General features: G+C 52.8%; 1 protein-coding gene across 1 annotated transcript; it reads left to right on the top strand.

Moving 5' to 3' along the window:
* The first annotated feature begins 1,178 nt into the window (after positions 1-1,178).
* On the top strand, positions 1,179-14,024 carry IP6K3 (inositol hexakisphosphate kinase 3). The gene is made up of 5 exons (XM_027126988.1): positions 1,179-1,365; positions 7,322-7,532; positions 8,616-8,791; positions 9,803-9,978; positions 12,625-14,024. Exons 1-5 carry the CDS (start codon positions 1,179-1,181, stop codon positions 13,042-13,044), a joined length of 1,170 nt encoding a protein of 389 aa, XP_026982789.1. The 3' UTR covers positions 13,045-14,024.
* Positions 14,025-14,694: the final 670 nt, after the last annotated feature.

Raw genomic sequence — 14,694 nt, 5'->3', positions numbered from 1 at the left:
CCCAGCAAGCCATTGAAGGCCTTGCTTTCCTCATTTGCAAGCAGGCAGTGATAAAGCCGGCCCTCCCAGGGCCGATAGGAAAATATGACCACCATGGCAATAATGCTAGAAATAATCATGGTAAATCACATTTATTGAGCACTTAGCTCCGGGCACTGGGCTAACCTTTTCATGGGCTTATATCTTATTTCCCTTTTTTTTTTTTTTTTTTGCGGTACGCGGGCCTCTCACTGTTGTGGCCTCTCCTGCTGCGGAGCACAGGCTCCGGATGCGCAGGCTCAGCGGCCATGGCTCACGGCTCCAGCCGCTCCGCGGCATGTGGGATCTTCCTGGCCTGGGGCACGAACTCGTGTCCCCTGCATCGGCAGGCGGACTCTCAACCACTGCGCCACCAGGGAAGCCATGGGCTTATATCTTAGTTCTGAACCCTAAGTCCACGAGATGGGTATCATAATTATCCTGTTCTACGGATGGGGAAACTGAGGCCCAGAGAGGTTTAGTAACTTCCTCAGGTCACACAGCAATAATGTTGTGGAGTCATGATGGTGCACAGCAGATGTATATGCAATATCAAAATGAAGCATTCCTATACCCCTCCAGCCCCTGCAGGATGGTAAGTCCCCACCAGCAGGGACTCTGCTCTCTTCTCGTTGGGTTGGGATCAAAGTTCCCAAAGAAAGGCAGGCAACGGGACATGAGAAGTTCAGACACACTCACTGCACTCTGAAAGCTTACAGTTTTAGGTATTGTTTTTTGAACGTTTTAATATTAAAATTCAAAAGGCATAAAATGGTATTTAGTGAAAAGTCTCCATCTCAGCCCTGCTCCCCAGAGGCGGTAACTGTTACCAGTTGCTTGTAACAGATTATTCCAGAAGAAATCGATGCCTATTTACAGTCTTGTTTAACTACCTGGGGGTCGTGGCTGGCGACTTCAAGTGCTGCCCCCACCAGCACACCACCTCCCTCACATCTTTTCCCCTCCTCCTCTGCTTTCCAGGGAACCCCACCAAGAGCCCTCAGCCAGGAAGACACCTGTGCTATGACAGCGACAAAGGCCAAGAAGGAGAAAGTTGAGGACTGCTGACAGCCCCGCCTTCTGTCCGGGAGCTGCTACCTCGACCTCAGGCCCTCCCTCCTCTTGTGGATTTGCGAGTTGTCCCCTTCCCACGCTGAAACATGGTGGTGCAGGACAGCATGGACACCCCTGGCGTGCCACTGGAGCCCTTCCTGCACCAGGTCGGAGGTCACCTGAGCGTACTGAAGTATGATGAGTACACGGTGTGTAAGCCCCTCATCTCCCAGGAGCAGAGGTTCTACGAGTCCCTGCCACTGGCCATGAAGCGCTTCACTCCGCAGTACAAAGGTGAGTGTCTGGGAAGTCCCCTGTGCTCAGTATCCCCGCATGGGGCCAGCACGGGGCAGGCGCACACACCTGCCACCTCCTCCAGCACAGTGTGTTGAAGTGTTGCCATGGAGACCTGCCCCTCTCCACAGCCCTGCTGGCCTTCACAGCCCCAGTTTCTCTAAACTCTTTGAGCCTCCAGGCCTGGAGTGTTATGCCATTTGGCGTCCTACAAATTAGCTCAAGCCATCAGGCTTCGAGGAATTGAGAATGGGATAAAGTGATTGCCCAACCCCACCCCGCCCCGATGGGGCATCCCAGTCTGTGCTTTGGGAGTGCCATGGCTGGGTCCTGTGACTGTGGTTGGTAAACACAGGACAGGTGGAGACCTCCTTCACCTCCCTCAGGTGACCCAGGTGCATGGCAGGAGCCTCGGGTCTGAGACAGGTTATGGAGGGGCTGGTTCACAGTGTGTTTGGGAAACCAGAATTCCCACCCTCATCCAAGGGCAAAGCCGGGGCATTTCCGCAGTGCAGCTGGGGAAACGGTGCACGGAGCAGTGTGTGTTCCGGATCTGAGCACAGAGTAGGTTCCGGGGAGAGAAGTCTGGGGTGGCGGGGGAGGGCTGCTGTGTGCTGACCTCCGGACAGGGGCACTCTGTGGGCCGCCAGCATCCGCGGGGCAGGCTGTTTTGTTCACATCCAGCCTTCGGTAAAAGCGGTTCACAGGGCTCAGGGCAGGACTCTGCCAGCTGCGGGCCCACAAAGGGATACATACTCAGAGAAAAGACCTCCTTTAGAGGATTTTAGACCTCCAATATGTCAGTTAAAAACTTACCTGCATTTCAGTGATGTGGATAACTGGGAAGGATAGGGCCTGTCTTCATCGGTGTTTCTCAAAGTGGGATCAGCCAACTTTACCAGAATTGCTGGTGCGTGTGTGCGTATGTGTGTGTGTGTGTGTGTGTGTGTGTGTGTGTGTGTTTAAATGCAGGCTCCCAGGCCCCATTCAAGACCTCTGAATCAGAATCCCTAGGGTCAGGGCCTAGGAATCCGTATTCAGCCTGCTCCAGATACAGACCCACTGAGAGGGGCCCAAGGCCTTGAGCCCTGGGCATTGCTTCAGTCATGGGCTGCCAGCACCTCTGAGAGTCTGAGATAAGACAAATGAGAGACAGGGGCAGATGGCTGGTGTACAGCCTTTGCAGGCCTCCCCGGGGGCCCTCTGGGGCCGCAGGCCGGGGTTGCCCATCAGCTGTGGGTCACTGCCCATCTTGTCCGAGCACCCACTGGAGCTAACATCTGGCCCTTCACAACTGAACTCAAGCCAGCAAAGGGGCGGCAGGATCTCGGGTGGGGTGGCCTCCTGCCCGCAGCATTTCACGCTGGTTTGACACAGCTCTGGAGCTGAGACAGGCTGCCAGGGCAGCCCCAGGCAGAGCGGGGAAGTGAAAGAGGCCGGTGGGTTTCCAGGACCACATCCCGGTGCCCTCCCCGTTCCCTGTCTGCACAAGCCATCCTCCATTTGGCGGGGGGCGGGGGGCGCAGGTGGGTTAGGACCGCACCACTCTGGGGAGTCTTGGGCACTGTCGACTCTCCAGACCCCTCCTCTGCCCTGCTTCCCTCTCAGGTTGGGCCCATCCTGGTACCACCCGCCTTGGGGCCCTGCTAACTCGATAGATTAACCTGAGGCATCACTTCATGCTTCAGTCTTTGCCTTGGGGCTTCATTCAGGAGATGATGTTTGCAAACAAGTCGGGAGGGGCCGGGTCAGGGAAACACAGGATATCTCGCAGGTGAGACCACGCAGACTGGCTGAGCGTGAGGGTGAGGCAGAGCCCATGGGCTGGCATGACACCCAGACAGGAGGTTTCGATGATGCAGAAACGCTGACTCCCTCGCCTGCCCGAACACGGCCGGCATCCAGGCGCCACCCAAGGAAGCACACGTCTGAGGAGACACGAGAAAGGCCCAGAACTGGGAGCCTCAAGCCCTCAGACGCCAGGGCCAGGGAGCTGAAGTCAGGTTTGGGATGGGAAAGGGTCCCCCAAAGGACCTCAGGCTGTGCGGGCATCTTGTTTCACCAGAAAAGAAAAGTAATATCGGCCAACCCTTAGTGTTCACTCAGTGCCAGACACACTGGAAGCAGTTTCCATGACTGACTCGTTTAATCCTGACAACAGTCCTCTGAGGAAGGTGTTTCTATCATCCCCATTTCACAGGTTAGCAAACTGAGGCACAGAGAGGTTACCCAACTTGCCTCAGGCCACACAGCTAGTGAGGCAGAGCCAGAATTCAAGTATGGCTCCCAGGTGTGGGCTCTCAGCCCCCCAGGCCGGCTCCACCAGCGACTATCACTGAAGAGACAACTCCTCAGATGCCAGTGCTCTGGGGTCACCCAGCCCTACGCGGGAGGGGATGTGACTTGCCCAGGGTCACTCAGCTAGTGACCTCAGGTCAGGGGAACCCGAACACCCACAAGGCTGCCACAGGGGTCTCCCTTTTCTTGCTGGTGGGAACAACCCAGAAAGAGAGGCTGTTCCTGACGTGGCTGCCGCATGCCCCAGAGCCCACCCTCTTCCTTCTCACTCCCTGCACGGTGACGGCAGCGGACTGCTGGGCAGGCACGTCATTCCCAAGGGCAGCTTCCCTGTGCCAGGAGCTCATCTTGGACCTTTTGCTGGGTTCCTTGGGCACGACAGCGTCTTGAGGCTGTGTCCGTCTGCCTCCCAGTCTGCCCATCGGCTTTGGGTGAGTGAGGACATACTCCTAGGTCAAGTTGGTAGTGGATAAGCCAGATTCATATTACAGACGGCGGCAAATAAATGTTCTCATGAGCTTAAAAATAAGTACATGACGGAATATTCATGGAAGCTGCTCGGCCAAATCGAAATTGCTGAGATGCTCTGGGCACGTCAGCCAAGGCAGCGAGCACTCCTGTCTGCCCAGCTGACATGGTCACAGCGGAGGTGCTTGGGGGGACTGGTGAGCAGGCAGACAGGGCCGGGGTCCCCCACTCTCCTGGCCAGGCAGGGGCAGCAGAGTGTTGGGAGCCCGTGGGCCGCCAAGTCCCCATGGACACCCAAGGCAAGCACAGAGACCAGCCAGCTCCCCCTCTTCTCACACCTGGAGGGTAGGCTCTGGGGCCTGGGGGTGGTTCCCAGGCCAGTCCTCCTCCCTGGAACAAGCACAGTGACCCTCCCGCCAAGAAGTCTAGGCTGGAAATGTAACACCGTATCCTTGGGCTTCTTGGCGCTTCCGGCCCTCGGCACTCTCACGAGGTGGTGGCATCGTAGCCTCTCCGTTCGCTCCTGTGGAACAGAATGACCAGAACAAATGTGACTGGGGACGCAGCAGGAGTGTGCCTCGTCCACACACGGGTAAACATAGCGTGATGACACAGGAGTCTCCCGATTAAGTCCCAGGCCCAGTGCGACAGCCTGTTGCGTCTCCCACATTCACGGCTGGCGTGGCCTCCATCCCTTACCAGCTGTGTGACCTCGGGTGAGTTATCAATCTCTCTGAGCCTCAGTGACCACAGTCAAGTGCCTTGCAGGCTTACTGACCAACAAAATGCACATAATGCTGGCACACAGTAGGTGTAAAAGACCAGGCAGTGGTTATTACCACCGTACTTGTGTCCCTGACCTGCCATCAGCCCCCTGCTCTCATGAGCAGGACAGCCCTCGTGGGCTCGGTCTAGGGATGCAGGCTACTGTCCAGGTAAACTACAGAATGCTCTGTCATGATTACTTCACGGGACACTGGGGCCTGGGATGAGCTAAGGAAGAGCAGAGTTCTTTAAGGAACTGGAGGGAACCGAAGGTCACGCTCAGGCTGCAGAATTAGGGCACTGGGAACCTGAGATGACAGGCCTGGCCCAGGGAGACCACTGAGCTAGGCACAGACGGGCCTGGAGCGTGCCTCTCTGAATTATAGAGCAGCCCTGAAAATGAGTGTCTGCTCTGAGCAGCCCAGGAGGGCCGGGCAGGGCCGCACGAGGGGAAATCAGCTGCCTTGGCTGCTGGTTCAGCAGAAATGATCACTTAAACGCTGAGAAGGTGACCAAGTGGCCGGGGGAGGAAAGCAACACCTGGGAGGATGTGACCACAGACAACCCTCCCATCTGTCAGGGTCCCAGCAGAAAATGAGCAGTACATGCCAAGGGAGTTAAATAAAGAGAATTTGTCAAGGGACTATTCACAGAATTGCACACAGGATTAAGGGAACAACTGGGGAGACTTCCCTGGCAGTCCAGGAATTAGGACTCCATGCTTCCACTGCAGGGAGCATGGGTTTGGTCCCTGGTTGGGGAACTAAGATCCCACATGCCATGCAGGGCTGCCAAAAAGGAAAGGGGGGAACAACTGGGGATGGTGAGGCAACCAGGGAGCGGCAAGACTGGAAGACTGTAACCAACCGCAGGCCTGAAGGGCCAAGGTGAGGGCGTGGCGGAGTTGAGCAAGAGGGAGGCTGCAGAGAAACACAGCCGCGGCAGAGCCACGCCGCAGCAGGGAGGGAACAAGTGGGATAAAGCCCCAACATTTCTCCTCCCCTCCCCCCATCTCCAGCCAGTGTCCCTCATTGGCCCAACTGTCAGGCAAAAGAGCCATTGGTGCAGGCTTCCCTGGTGGCGCAGTGGGTGAGAGTCCGCCTGCCAATGCAGGGGACACGGGTTCGTGCCCCGGTCTGGGAAGATCCCACATGCCGCAGAGCGGCTGGACCCGTGAGCCATGGCCGCTGAGCCTGCGCGTCCGGAGCCTGTGCTCTGCAACGGGAGAGGCCACAACAGTGAGAGGCCCGCGTACCGGAAAAAAAAAAAAAAAAAAGAGCCATTGCTGCATGCCAGAGTCAGCCCCCAGGCACAAGATGGATGGAGAATGGGTTGATAGAAGAAGGAGCAAAGAGAGGGTCCTCACGGCATCAGCTGCAGGAAGAACAGGGAGCAAAGGACTCTGTAGAGAGCCGGTTCTCTCAAAAACATTCGTGTGGCCGTCTCCCGGGCCACGACCATGAGTATCTTCCACCTTCACCAGAACTCTGGCGAGGCTGGGCACCCACAGAGGGAGGGCTGGACCCTGCCACCAGAGCGAGAAGTCCAAAGAACACCAGAGAGCCATTAACGTACAAGCCAGAGCCAATGACCTGACCTGGTCAATGTCCTAAAGGAGAAGCTCGGCTAGCGCATGGGTTCAGTGGGTGTCCTCACATCCTTCGCTATCACAGCCAGCGACTGGAGTAGGACGTCATGCCTGGATTACAAACACCGGTGGTTAGGAGGTACCATTGGAGAAATCTCACACGCCTTCTGTTTTCTATCAAAGAACCACATTCTGTCCATAATCTTCACGTGCTGTGCATCTAACCGAAGGCAATGGCGAACGTCAGTGTGAAAGCCAGGGATGGGGGGAGGATGAAAGAAGGGGCAACCGGAGCACCAGGAGGCTGTTAGAGGAAGGCTTCCTGGAAGAAGCTGCTCAGATACAGGTTAACAGAGGGGAGAGCCAGGGTGTCGTAGGAGGCAGAGGACAAGAGGCAGGAATGAGAGGAGCCCCTGGCTTCCCTCACTGCCACTCAGAGGCGGGGGCCCTCTTTGCAGAGGACCAGCTCAGATGCCCCCAGGTTGGGCCCCGGTGGGGTGCTGCGGGGTGCCTGGGTGGTGTGCTCGCGCACAGAGGAGTGGAGATGTGAGGACAAAATGTACGCAGCTGCTTTGTTTCAAGCATGGAGGGGCAGGGAGAGGTGACGAAGCAGAAGCTGTACCAGCATCCACACGAGGCCATTTCCGCAGGCTCCGCAGCTCTGGGCTCATTCTGGAACAGGATCGGGTTGAGGCCAGTCCCCGTAGCTCTTCCTTGAGAGACGAGCTGGGGAAGGGGGGCAGTTGACCACTGCCATTAAACTATAGCTCAGAAGGACATCACACTGCATCCACTCCGTAAATGTCATCTGGTTTCTCCATCCCTCCCCTTCTGCAGGCACCATCACCGTGCACCTCCGGAAAGACAGCCGAGGCCATCTCAGCCTGGTTGCCAACCCACTGAAGGAGATCCGGGGGCCCTTCCAGGTCTCCACGGAGTCGGCGGCCGTGGCCATATGGCAGACCCTCCAGCAGACCACCAGCAGCAGCGGTGCCCTCCCCCTCCCCCAGTGGCAGCACACCCAGCTGGCACACTCACTCAAGGAGAGGTGAGGGCCACTTGGCAGGATGACAGAACCCGAGCAGCACGTCCCTAGCAGGCACCAGCACTGCTCCCACCTGTGCCCAGGCCGATGGCTCCCCCTTAGGGCCAGAGCCGAGCAAAAGAGAAATTCAGATGAAGGCTCTGTCTAGAATAAGCCACGTGACCAAAAAAAAAGGAATGCATTTTCTTTGGGGCCACTTCTAGAGGGAGGATTTCAATGCATTTCATCTCGGAAGTGGATGCACACGCCGAGTCCTATACAGAGCAGACATTCAGTATATATTTGTTTCATTAAATACCCGTTTCACTGAGACCATGAGGTGTCTCTGGAGGGGGAAAATGTGCAGAGCAGAAACCCCAGAAGAGTTGACATAAAGGAAAAGTGTGGCTAATGCCTCTCTAAAATCATCTTCTGTAGCGGTCAAGACTGGTGAGGAGAGAGGTCAACTGCAGTGCTCCGTGGGGCCCTGGAGACCCAGGCGGCTCAGGATGCCCAAGGTCCCTGGAGAGTTCTCAGATTAGCTGACCTTTCTCAGATGAAAAGGATCCCTGGGGATTTTTTAAACGCTTATGGGAAACAAAAGGGAGCTAATACAATGAAAGTACCTCCCTTCCCCAAGGATCTAATTAAGCCTCCTGGCTTGGCGTCAGGAAGCGGTGCGTATTATCTCCATGTTACAGACGGGGAAGCCGAGATGCAGAGGGCAGGAGAGGGTGGACCAAGGACCTATGATTCTTCCCCCCATGGCATCTGAAGCCACAGTAACAGCCTAACCTCCAGCCTTCTGATTCCAGGCAGGGTCGCCACCTCTGTACTGTGTTGCCTCCAAAAGGAGGTAATGACCCAGGTCATTTACAAGTGAATTTAAACCGCCTCAGCCCCCTGAGGAGGTGACATGCTCCAGTGAGTTATTCCGGACTTTAGAGACCCCTGCGAGGCCTGCAGCATGGCCTGATCTGGTGCCCTGGTGCCCAAGGTCCTGCAGGCATCCTGAGAGTAGCCAGGGAGAGTCCACATCAGGGTGCAGCCAGGAGAGCCCAGCCAGTCACAGGGGCCCTGACTGTCGTGTGCTCCCCCCGCCCGCAGCCCAGCCACAGCACTCCTGATGTCCGAGCTCCACCCCAAGGCCCAAGTCCCCTCCCTGGTGGAGGATGTGAACGGGAACCAGACAGAGAGGAGAAGCTTTAACCCGTGGGGCCTGCACTGCCACCAGGCCCACCTGAGCCGCCTGTGCGCTGAGTACCCTGAGAACAAGAGGCACCGTATCCTTGCCCATGACCCGCCCGCCCGCCCAGCCACCACTGCGCACGGTGCTGTCAGGGGTGCGGGGCGGTGAAGGGAGTGATAGACAGATGTTTCGGGGCAGGGCCAAGGGAGGTGTGGGTAGGGAGAGACAGCCTGATGTGAGAGAGAGTAGGAGGCACAAGCCCTCCCACCTGGGACCTGGGAGAAAGCAGATCTCTCCAAAAGAAAAGCCAGAGGCTGGGGAAGGAGGACTGTGGGAAAAGCTGAACAGAGTAACCCTGTTTGGGCCACTGGCTCTGTCTCTGCCACCTGGGCAGTGGGGATGGACAGGGCTGGGGTCTCTGTGGGCAGATAGGAAAGATGACTGCCACGCTGGGTGGGGGTAGGGGCGCGGGTTCAAAGGGAGGGTGGGTCCCTGCACCCATCCTCCCTTTTACACCTCCCACAAACTCAGTGAGCAAATTCAGGCTTGAAATGCCCCCCTTTTGTCACCTCTGGGCTCCTTCCCGCACACTGGTGGCTGGTTTCTCTGTATTTACTAAGACACATCTGCAGCCCTCATCCCTAAGAAGCTTTTGCAGGATAACTACTCTGCTGAAATTAATATTCCTGCAACTCATCTCTGAAGCTAATATCAACCCACTTCTCCCCAAAAGGTATTGGCCCATTCAGTGACTCGAGGTTTTAGCCTTATGATTTTCTGCCATAACATGTAAATTGGGCATGGCCTGCCAGGGATTTCACTCCTGAATTTAAATTACAACCTCAGAGCAAAAAGGAGAAGGAAAAAAAGCTCACATCCTCATCAACTCCCCCTAAATAAATGGACTTATGAAAGCAGCCTGCAAAGTTAATACCCTGAATTCTTCACAGCGACTGACAGGCTGGTCTGTAATGAAAGAAATGGGAGTGAAGGGATGGGGCTCAGAGGAGGGAACCTCCAGCCAGCTTCAGAGGCCTGCTAACCGCCTCCTGTGGGGCAGTGGCCTTTATGTCCTCAGAAGCCTTCCTTAAAGTAGCATGACCAGGGTTCCTGCTGCTGGAAAATGTCGTGTCACAGTACAAGCATCCCTGCATCTTAGACCTGAAGATGGGGACCCGGCAGCACGGGGACGATGCGTCGGAGGAGAAGAAGGCCCGCCACATGAGGAAGTGTGCACGGAGCACCTCGGCCTGCCTGGGCGTGCGCATCTGCGGCATGCAGGTAGGTGGGGGACATCTGCGGGGCTGGGCATCCTGGCATGTCCGCTAGGGGCAAGGATGTCTCCCATCCAGATGCTGCTGCCCCCCGCAGGACGCTTCATTTTGTGGGAGCAACAGAGACAGCGGCCAAGCACCTCTTTCACCAAGAAAACGTGTATCCTGGTCTAGGACACACTGGGTTTTTTAAAGAGCGCCTTTCAGGATAGTGATATCAAAACTCCACCATTTTGGGGGAATGTAAATTGGTGCAGCCACTATGGAAAACAGTGTGGAGGTTCCTCAAAAAACTGAAAATAGAATTGCCATGTGAAAAAAGAAAATTAGAATTGCTATATGATCCAGCAATCCCACTCCTGGGCATATATCTGGACAAAACTGTAATTCAAAAAGATACATGCACCCCCTATGTGCGTAGCAGCACTTTTCACAATAGCCAAGACATGGAAGGAACCTAAATGTCCATCGACAGATGAGTGGATAAAGAAGATGTGGTACATATATATACAGTGGAATACTACTCAGCCATACTAATGCCATTTGCAGCAACACGGATGGACCTAGAGATTATCATACTAAGTAAGTCAGACAGAGAAAGACAAATACCATATGATATCACTTATATGTGGAATCTAAAAGATGACACAAATTAACTTCTATGAAACAGAAACAGACTCACATAGAGAACACACTGTGGTTGCCAAGTGTGGGGGGAGGGATATATTGGGAGTTTGGGATGAGCAGATGCAAACTATTATACATAGGATGGATAAACAAAAAGGTCCTACTGTATAGCACAGGGAACTATATTCAATATCCTGTGATAAACAATAATGGAAAAGAATGTATATAACTGAATCCCTTTGCTGTACAGAAGAAATTAACACAACATTGTAAATCAACTGTACGTCAATAAAATTTTAAAAACCACCATTTTAAAACTCATCTCAGGATCTCTGGCAGTTGGAACTTTCCATGTGACCACGTTGGTCCTGCCCATGTTGAGAGCAGACCTTTGATGACAGTGTGCGAGCAGGTCTGGGAGAGAACTGAGAGAAAGCTTCTCTGCGTGCTCCGTTGGTTCCTCGTTCTCTTGAACCATGAAGCTGAACCCTCTCCTTCTCAGATGCTGGCAGGCAATCTGCTCTTTGAATCCTTATTGGCCATTTCCTGTTCTTTCTCCGCTTTTTCTGCTGTTTCTTGCTACCTCTTCTCCTTAACAAAGTGGGAAGGTCGTAACCTGTAAAGCCCAGCAAAGGAATGGTTAATTTTTTATTGCCCCGACTCCACACTTCATTTTTGCTGTTCTGATGTGGCTTATAGCCAAGGCTGCAGGAGGACAGGAGGAAATAAACTTCCTCCAGTGGCTCACTCTTAGAGTCTATCTACTAAAGCAAAACCAGACACGGATTTGATGGTAATCGTTATAGCTTTCCTTAATTGAAACTGCCACCCCTTGAAGCTGGAAGTTGAGTCTATAAATGTGTGGCACAGATGTCCCTAGGAAGGCTTGGAATACAGTCCTCAAGAGAATGGAGTGTGACAGTTTGTGGAGTACATGGAATCTCTCTCTGGACCGCAAACCTTCTGAAATTGATCTGATTTATTTACAAAGAGATGCCTGTCTTGTGCTTAGGAAGGCTAATTGTAACAGCTGATCTCCAGCCCTCCAAAGGCAACACCAAGTCGATGGTATCTTTCTGATATTTTTTTTTTTCAATTCCTGTTTTCTGTAAACATATCATGTAATCTGAAGGCAGGGAAGACCTGAGAAACTGTCTTGGTCAGGTACGGGCAGCCCTTCCCAGGTGTGCCAGGCAGAGGTGTGCCAACTCACCCTCTGGCCATGCCAGCCACTGACCTCCGTTCAGCCTCTGCCCGCCTCTGTCATCTGAATGAAATGGGAGCGGCTGCCACTGTCTCCCCGCTCGGCATCTCTCCTCCATCTGCTCCCTTCCGGTGGCCAAGACATGACAGGGGAGGGGAGAAGGGCTGATGCTACAGAGAGGAGCCACCAACCCCGCAGAGCTGCTGCGAACCTTCCCTGCTCCATCCAGGCTCCCCTCAACCTCACTGGCTGCCTGAAAACTCCATCCACACCTGATCTAGCCTGTCTTTTCATCTCCAAACAATTCACCCCACTCTACCCCCAGAGCCATTACGGTTTTCTTAGAATCTGCAGAGAAAGGACTTCATAAACTTTGTTGGGGGAAATTTTAATCTGCTTGGCTTTCCAAGGCCATTGGCTGTGATTTCAGATTCCCACTAAAGCTTTCTCGCTTGGGTTTGCTAATATTTAAAGAGGGCCAGAAGCCAGGGTTTAAATCATGGTTTGGAGGTTGACATTGGAAATTCACAAGAAAGGAGATCCAAACCTTTTCCTGGTGGGCGGAGGGTCACCTTCATAGGATGAAGGATCTTTAGACCTTGGATTCCTATTAAAGGCTTGCACAGAAAGCATTTTAAAATGTAAAAGTTACACTGGTGCTTGATGAAGATCATCTTGCCAGTCATTGCAGCCATTCTTGCCCTGCATCTCTAGAAATCTGTTTATATATTAGGTAGTTTGTGATGCTGCCACTGTAGCAGATGTGATTTTTTTTTTTAAGTTTGCAATTCTTCACATTTTCTATCTTCTTTTTAATGTAAGGTTTATCAAACCGATAAGAAGCACTTTCTCTTCAAAGACAAGTACTATGGAAGAAAACTCTCAGTGGAGGGCTTCAGGCAAGCGCTTTATCAGTTCCTACACGATGGGACCCGGCTCCGGATGGAGCTGCTAGAGCCCATCCAGCGCCAGCTCCGGGCCCTCCTCTCAGTCATTAGGAGCCAGAGTTCGTACCGGTTCTACTCCAGCTCTCTCCTCATCATCTATGATGGGCAGGAGACTCTGCAGACGCCCCACGGCAGCAATGTCGTCAAAGTCGACATCCGGATGATCGACTTTGCTCACACAACATACAAAGGCTCCTGGAATGAACACACCACCTACGATGGACCAGATCCAGGCTATATCTTTGGCCTGGAAAACCTCATCCAGATCTTGCAGGATATTCAAGAAGGAGAATGAGACTTGTTGGATCCATCCAGATTTTTCTGGAGGATAGCTCTCCAAAGGGGCCTGTTGGTAGCTAGGGTAGTCTACACACCCCTGAGATGTGTCTGTAATAATTATACCTACATTCAAAAGCCATCTCTATACGTGGCAGGCTATACTAACAGCTGCTAAGGAAACCAGCTCTGGAGGTGATTCACGTACCCTGGCATCTTGCACTCATGCCAGTCGTCGTAGGCTGCACAGCAGGATGAAATGGTGCCTTTCTGGAGTAAAGGGTGGGGTGCAGAGGAGTTACAGGCCAGCATTACAGTGAGATTCTGGAGTATTTGCATTTAAAGATGCTTTCTTTTTGTCATGCTGCAGTCTCACAAGCTGTAAGGCAAAAAAAAAGAAAAAAAAAAACCTTACTTGAGGAAGCCTGGAAGAATGAGTTCCCTAGTTATCGTTTTTCTGCTCACATGGGCTGCTGGCTCCCAGGGCAGACAGAGCTAACGAATGTCTCTTACCTTCCTCAGAGGCACTGTTGGTGGGGCAGGGTGAACTGGGACAGATCTGCCCATCTCACCAGCTTTGTCCCCAGGTTCTGAATGGACAAGGACAATCCCAGACACAGTGCTGGCAAACCAAGACCCCAGCTTCCCCATTTTGGCCCGTGGAGAGGCGGGTCCTATGGGAAGTGATGATTTTGTCAGATTCTGACCATGAAATGCAGCTTCCGGTGGGGGTGAACACATAAGGAAGATGTGAACTTCTACTCTCCAGTTCTATTTATTTATTTAGGGGGTGGGGTGGGGGAGTCAGAAGAGAGGAGCCTGGAGGACCCAAGAAATCAGGTAATGTTTATGAGACGGGTAGACAAGTGTAAATACTTGTTCTAATTAATTCCTTCTTCTGCAGCGTGGAAACCTATTATAATGCCCTCGAGTCAAGCCTGAGATACATTACCCAATTAGGGAAATAAATGTGTTAATAAAATTGCTGAGGTCACCAGTGATTATTTGGTGTGCATTATTACCCTTTCTGTTTGTTGATTCTGATCATCATACTGTATGGTAATTCCAATTTATGGGTGATTAAAGTATACACAGCAAGAACACTTCACCGATTTCCTTGTAATCCTTCAGGGAACCTGGGTGAGAAATGGTGGCTAATAAAATATCTGCGTGTATCACAAGGCAGGCACCATACCTGAGAAATAAGTGGTCCTTTCACATGAACCTTATACAGTGCAAAATGAAACCATTTTTGTATTCTCATAGCTAATTATCATCAACTTTCAAAAATCCGCACCAGAAAAAAAAAAAAAACAAAAAAACCACACCAATAGAAGGAAAGAGTGCCTGCACAATAAAAACTTTTGTTTAATTTTAGTTTACATTATATGGATTTCCAAGCAAGGTAACTTGCCTACTCATGTTTGGCCGAGGTAAAGATGTGAGTGATTTGCATGCCCTGCGTCCACGGTGGAGAATTGAGTCAAAGCGCGCTGAGTGGCAAAAGGAAGTCAGCCGAAAACAAAAGATTTGCTCATGATGAAAGGGAGCCCGACATACTGCTTTTTCTGGGTCACTTCCTCACTTGAGAACCTGGTACCACATCAGCCAAGTCCAAAGCTCCCTGGCTGAGCTTCTGATTTCTGTCCCCATTCTCTGCCTTATGTGC

Source organism: Aethalodelphis obliquidens, unplaced genomic scaffold (assembly GCF_003676395.1).
Source record: "Aethalodelphis obliquidens isolate GAN/ISIS:26980383/991018 unplaced genomic scaffold, ASM367639v1 scaffold31, whole genome shotgun sequence".
Classification (NCBI taxonomy): Eukaryota; Metazoa; Chordata; class Mammalia; order Artiodactyla; family Delphinidae; genus Aethalodelphis; species Aethalodelphis obliquidens.
This window is presented reverse-complemented; position numbering and strand designations above follow the sequence as displayed.

Bases quoted from the DNA above. Each gene is read 5' to 3' on its own strand.
- IP6K3 (XM_027126988.1), top strand. From the start codon at position 1,179: ATGGTGGTGCAGGACAGCATGGACACCCCTGGCGTGCCACTGGAGCCC. The intron at 7,533-8,615 runs GTGAGGGCCACT...CCCCGCCCGCAG, and splicing joins GCACACTCACTCAAGGAGAG to CCCAGCCACAGCACTCCTGA. The intron at 9,979-12,624 runs GTAGGTGGGGGA...TTTTAATGTAAG, and splicing joins TGCGCATCTGCGGCATGCAG to GTTTATCAAACCGATAAGAA.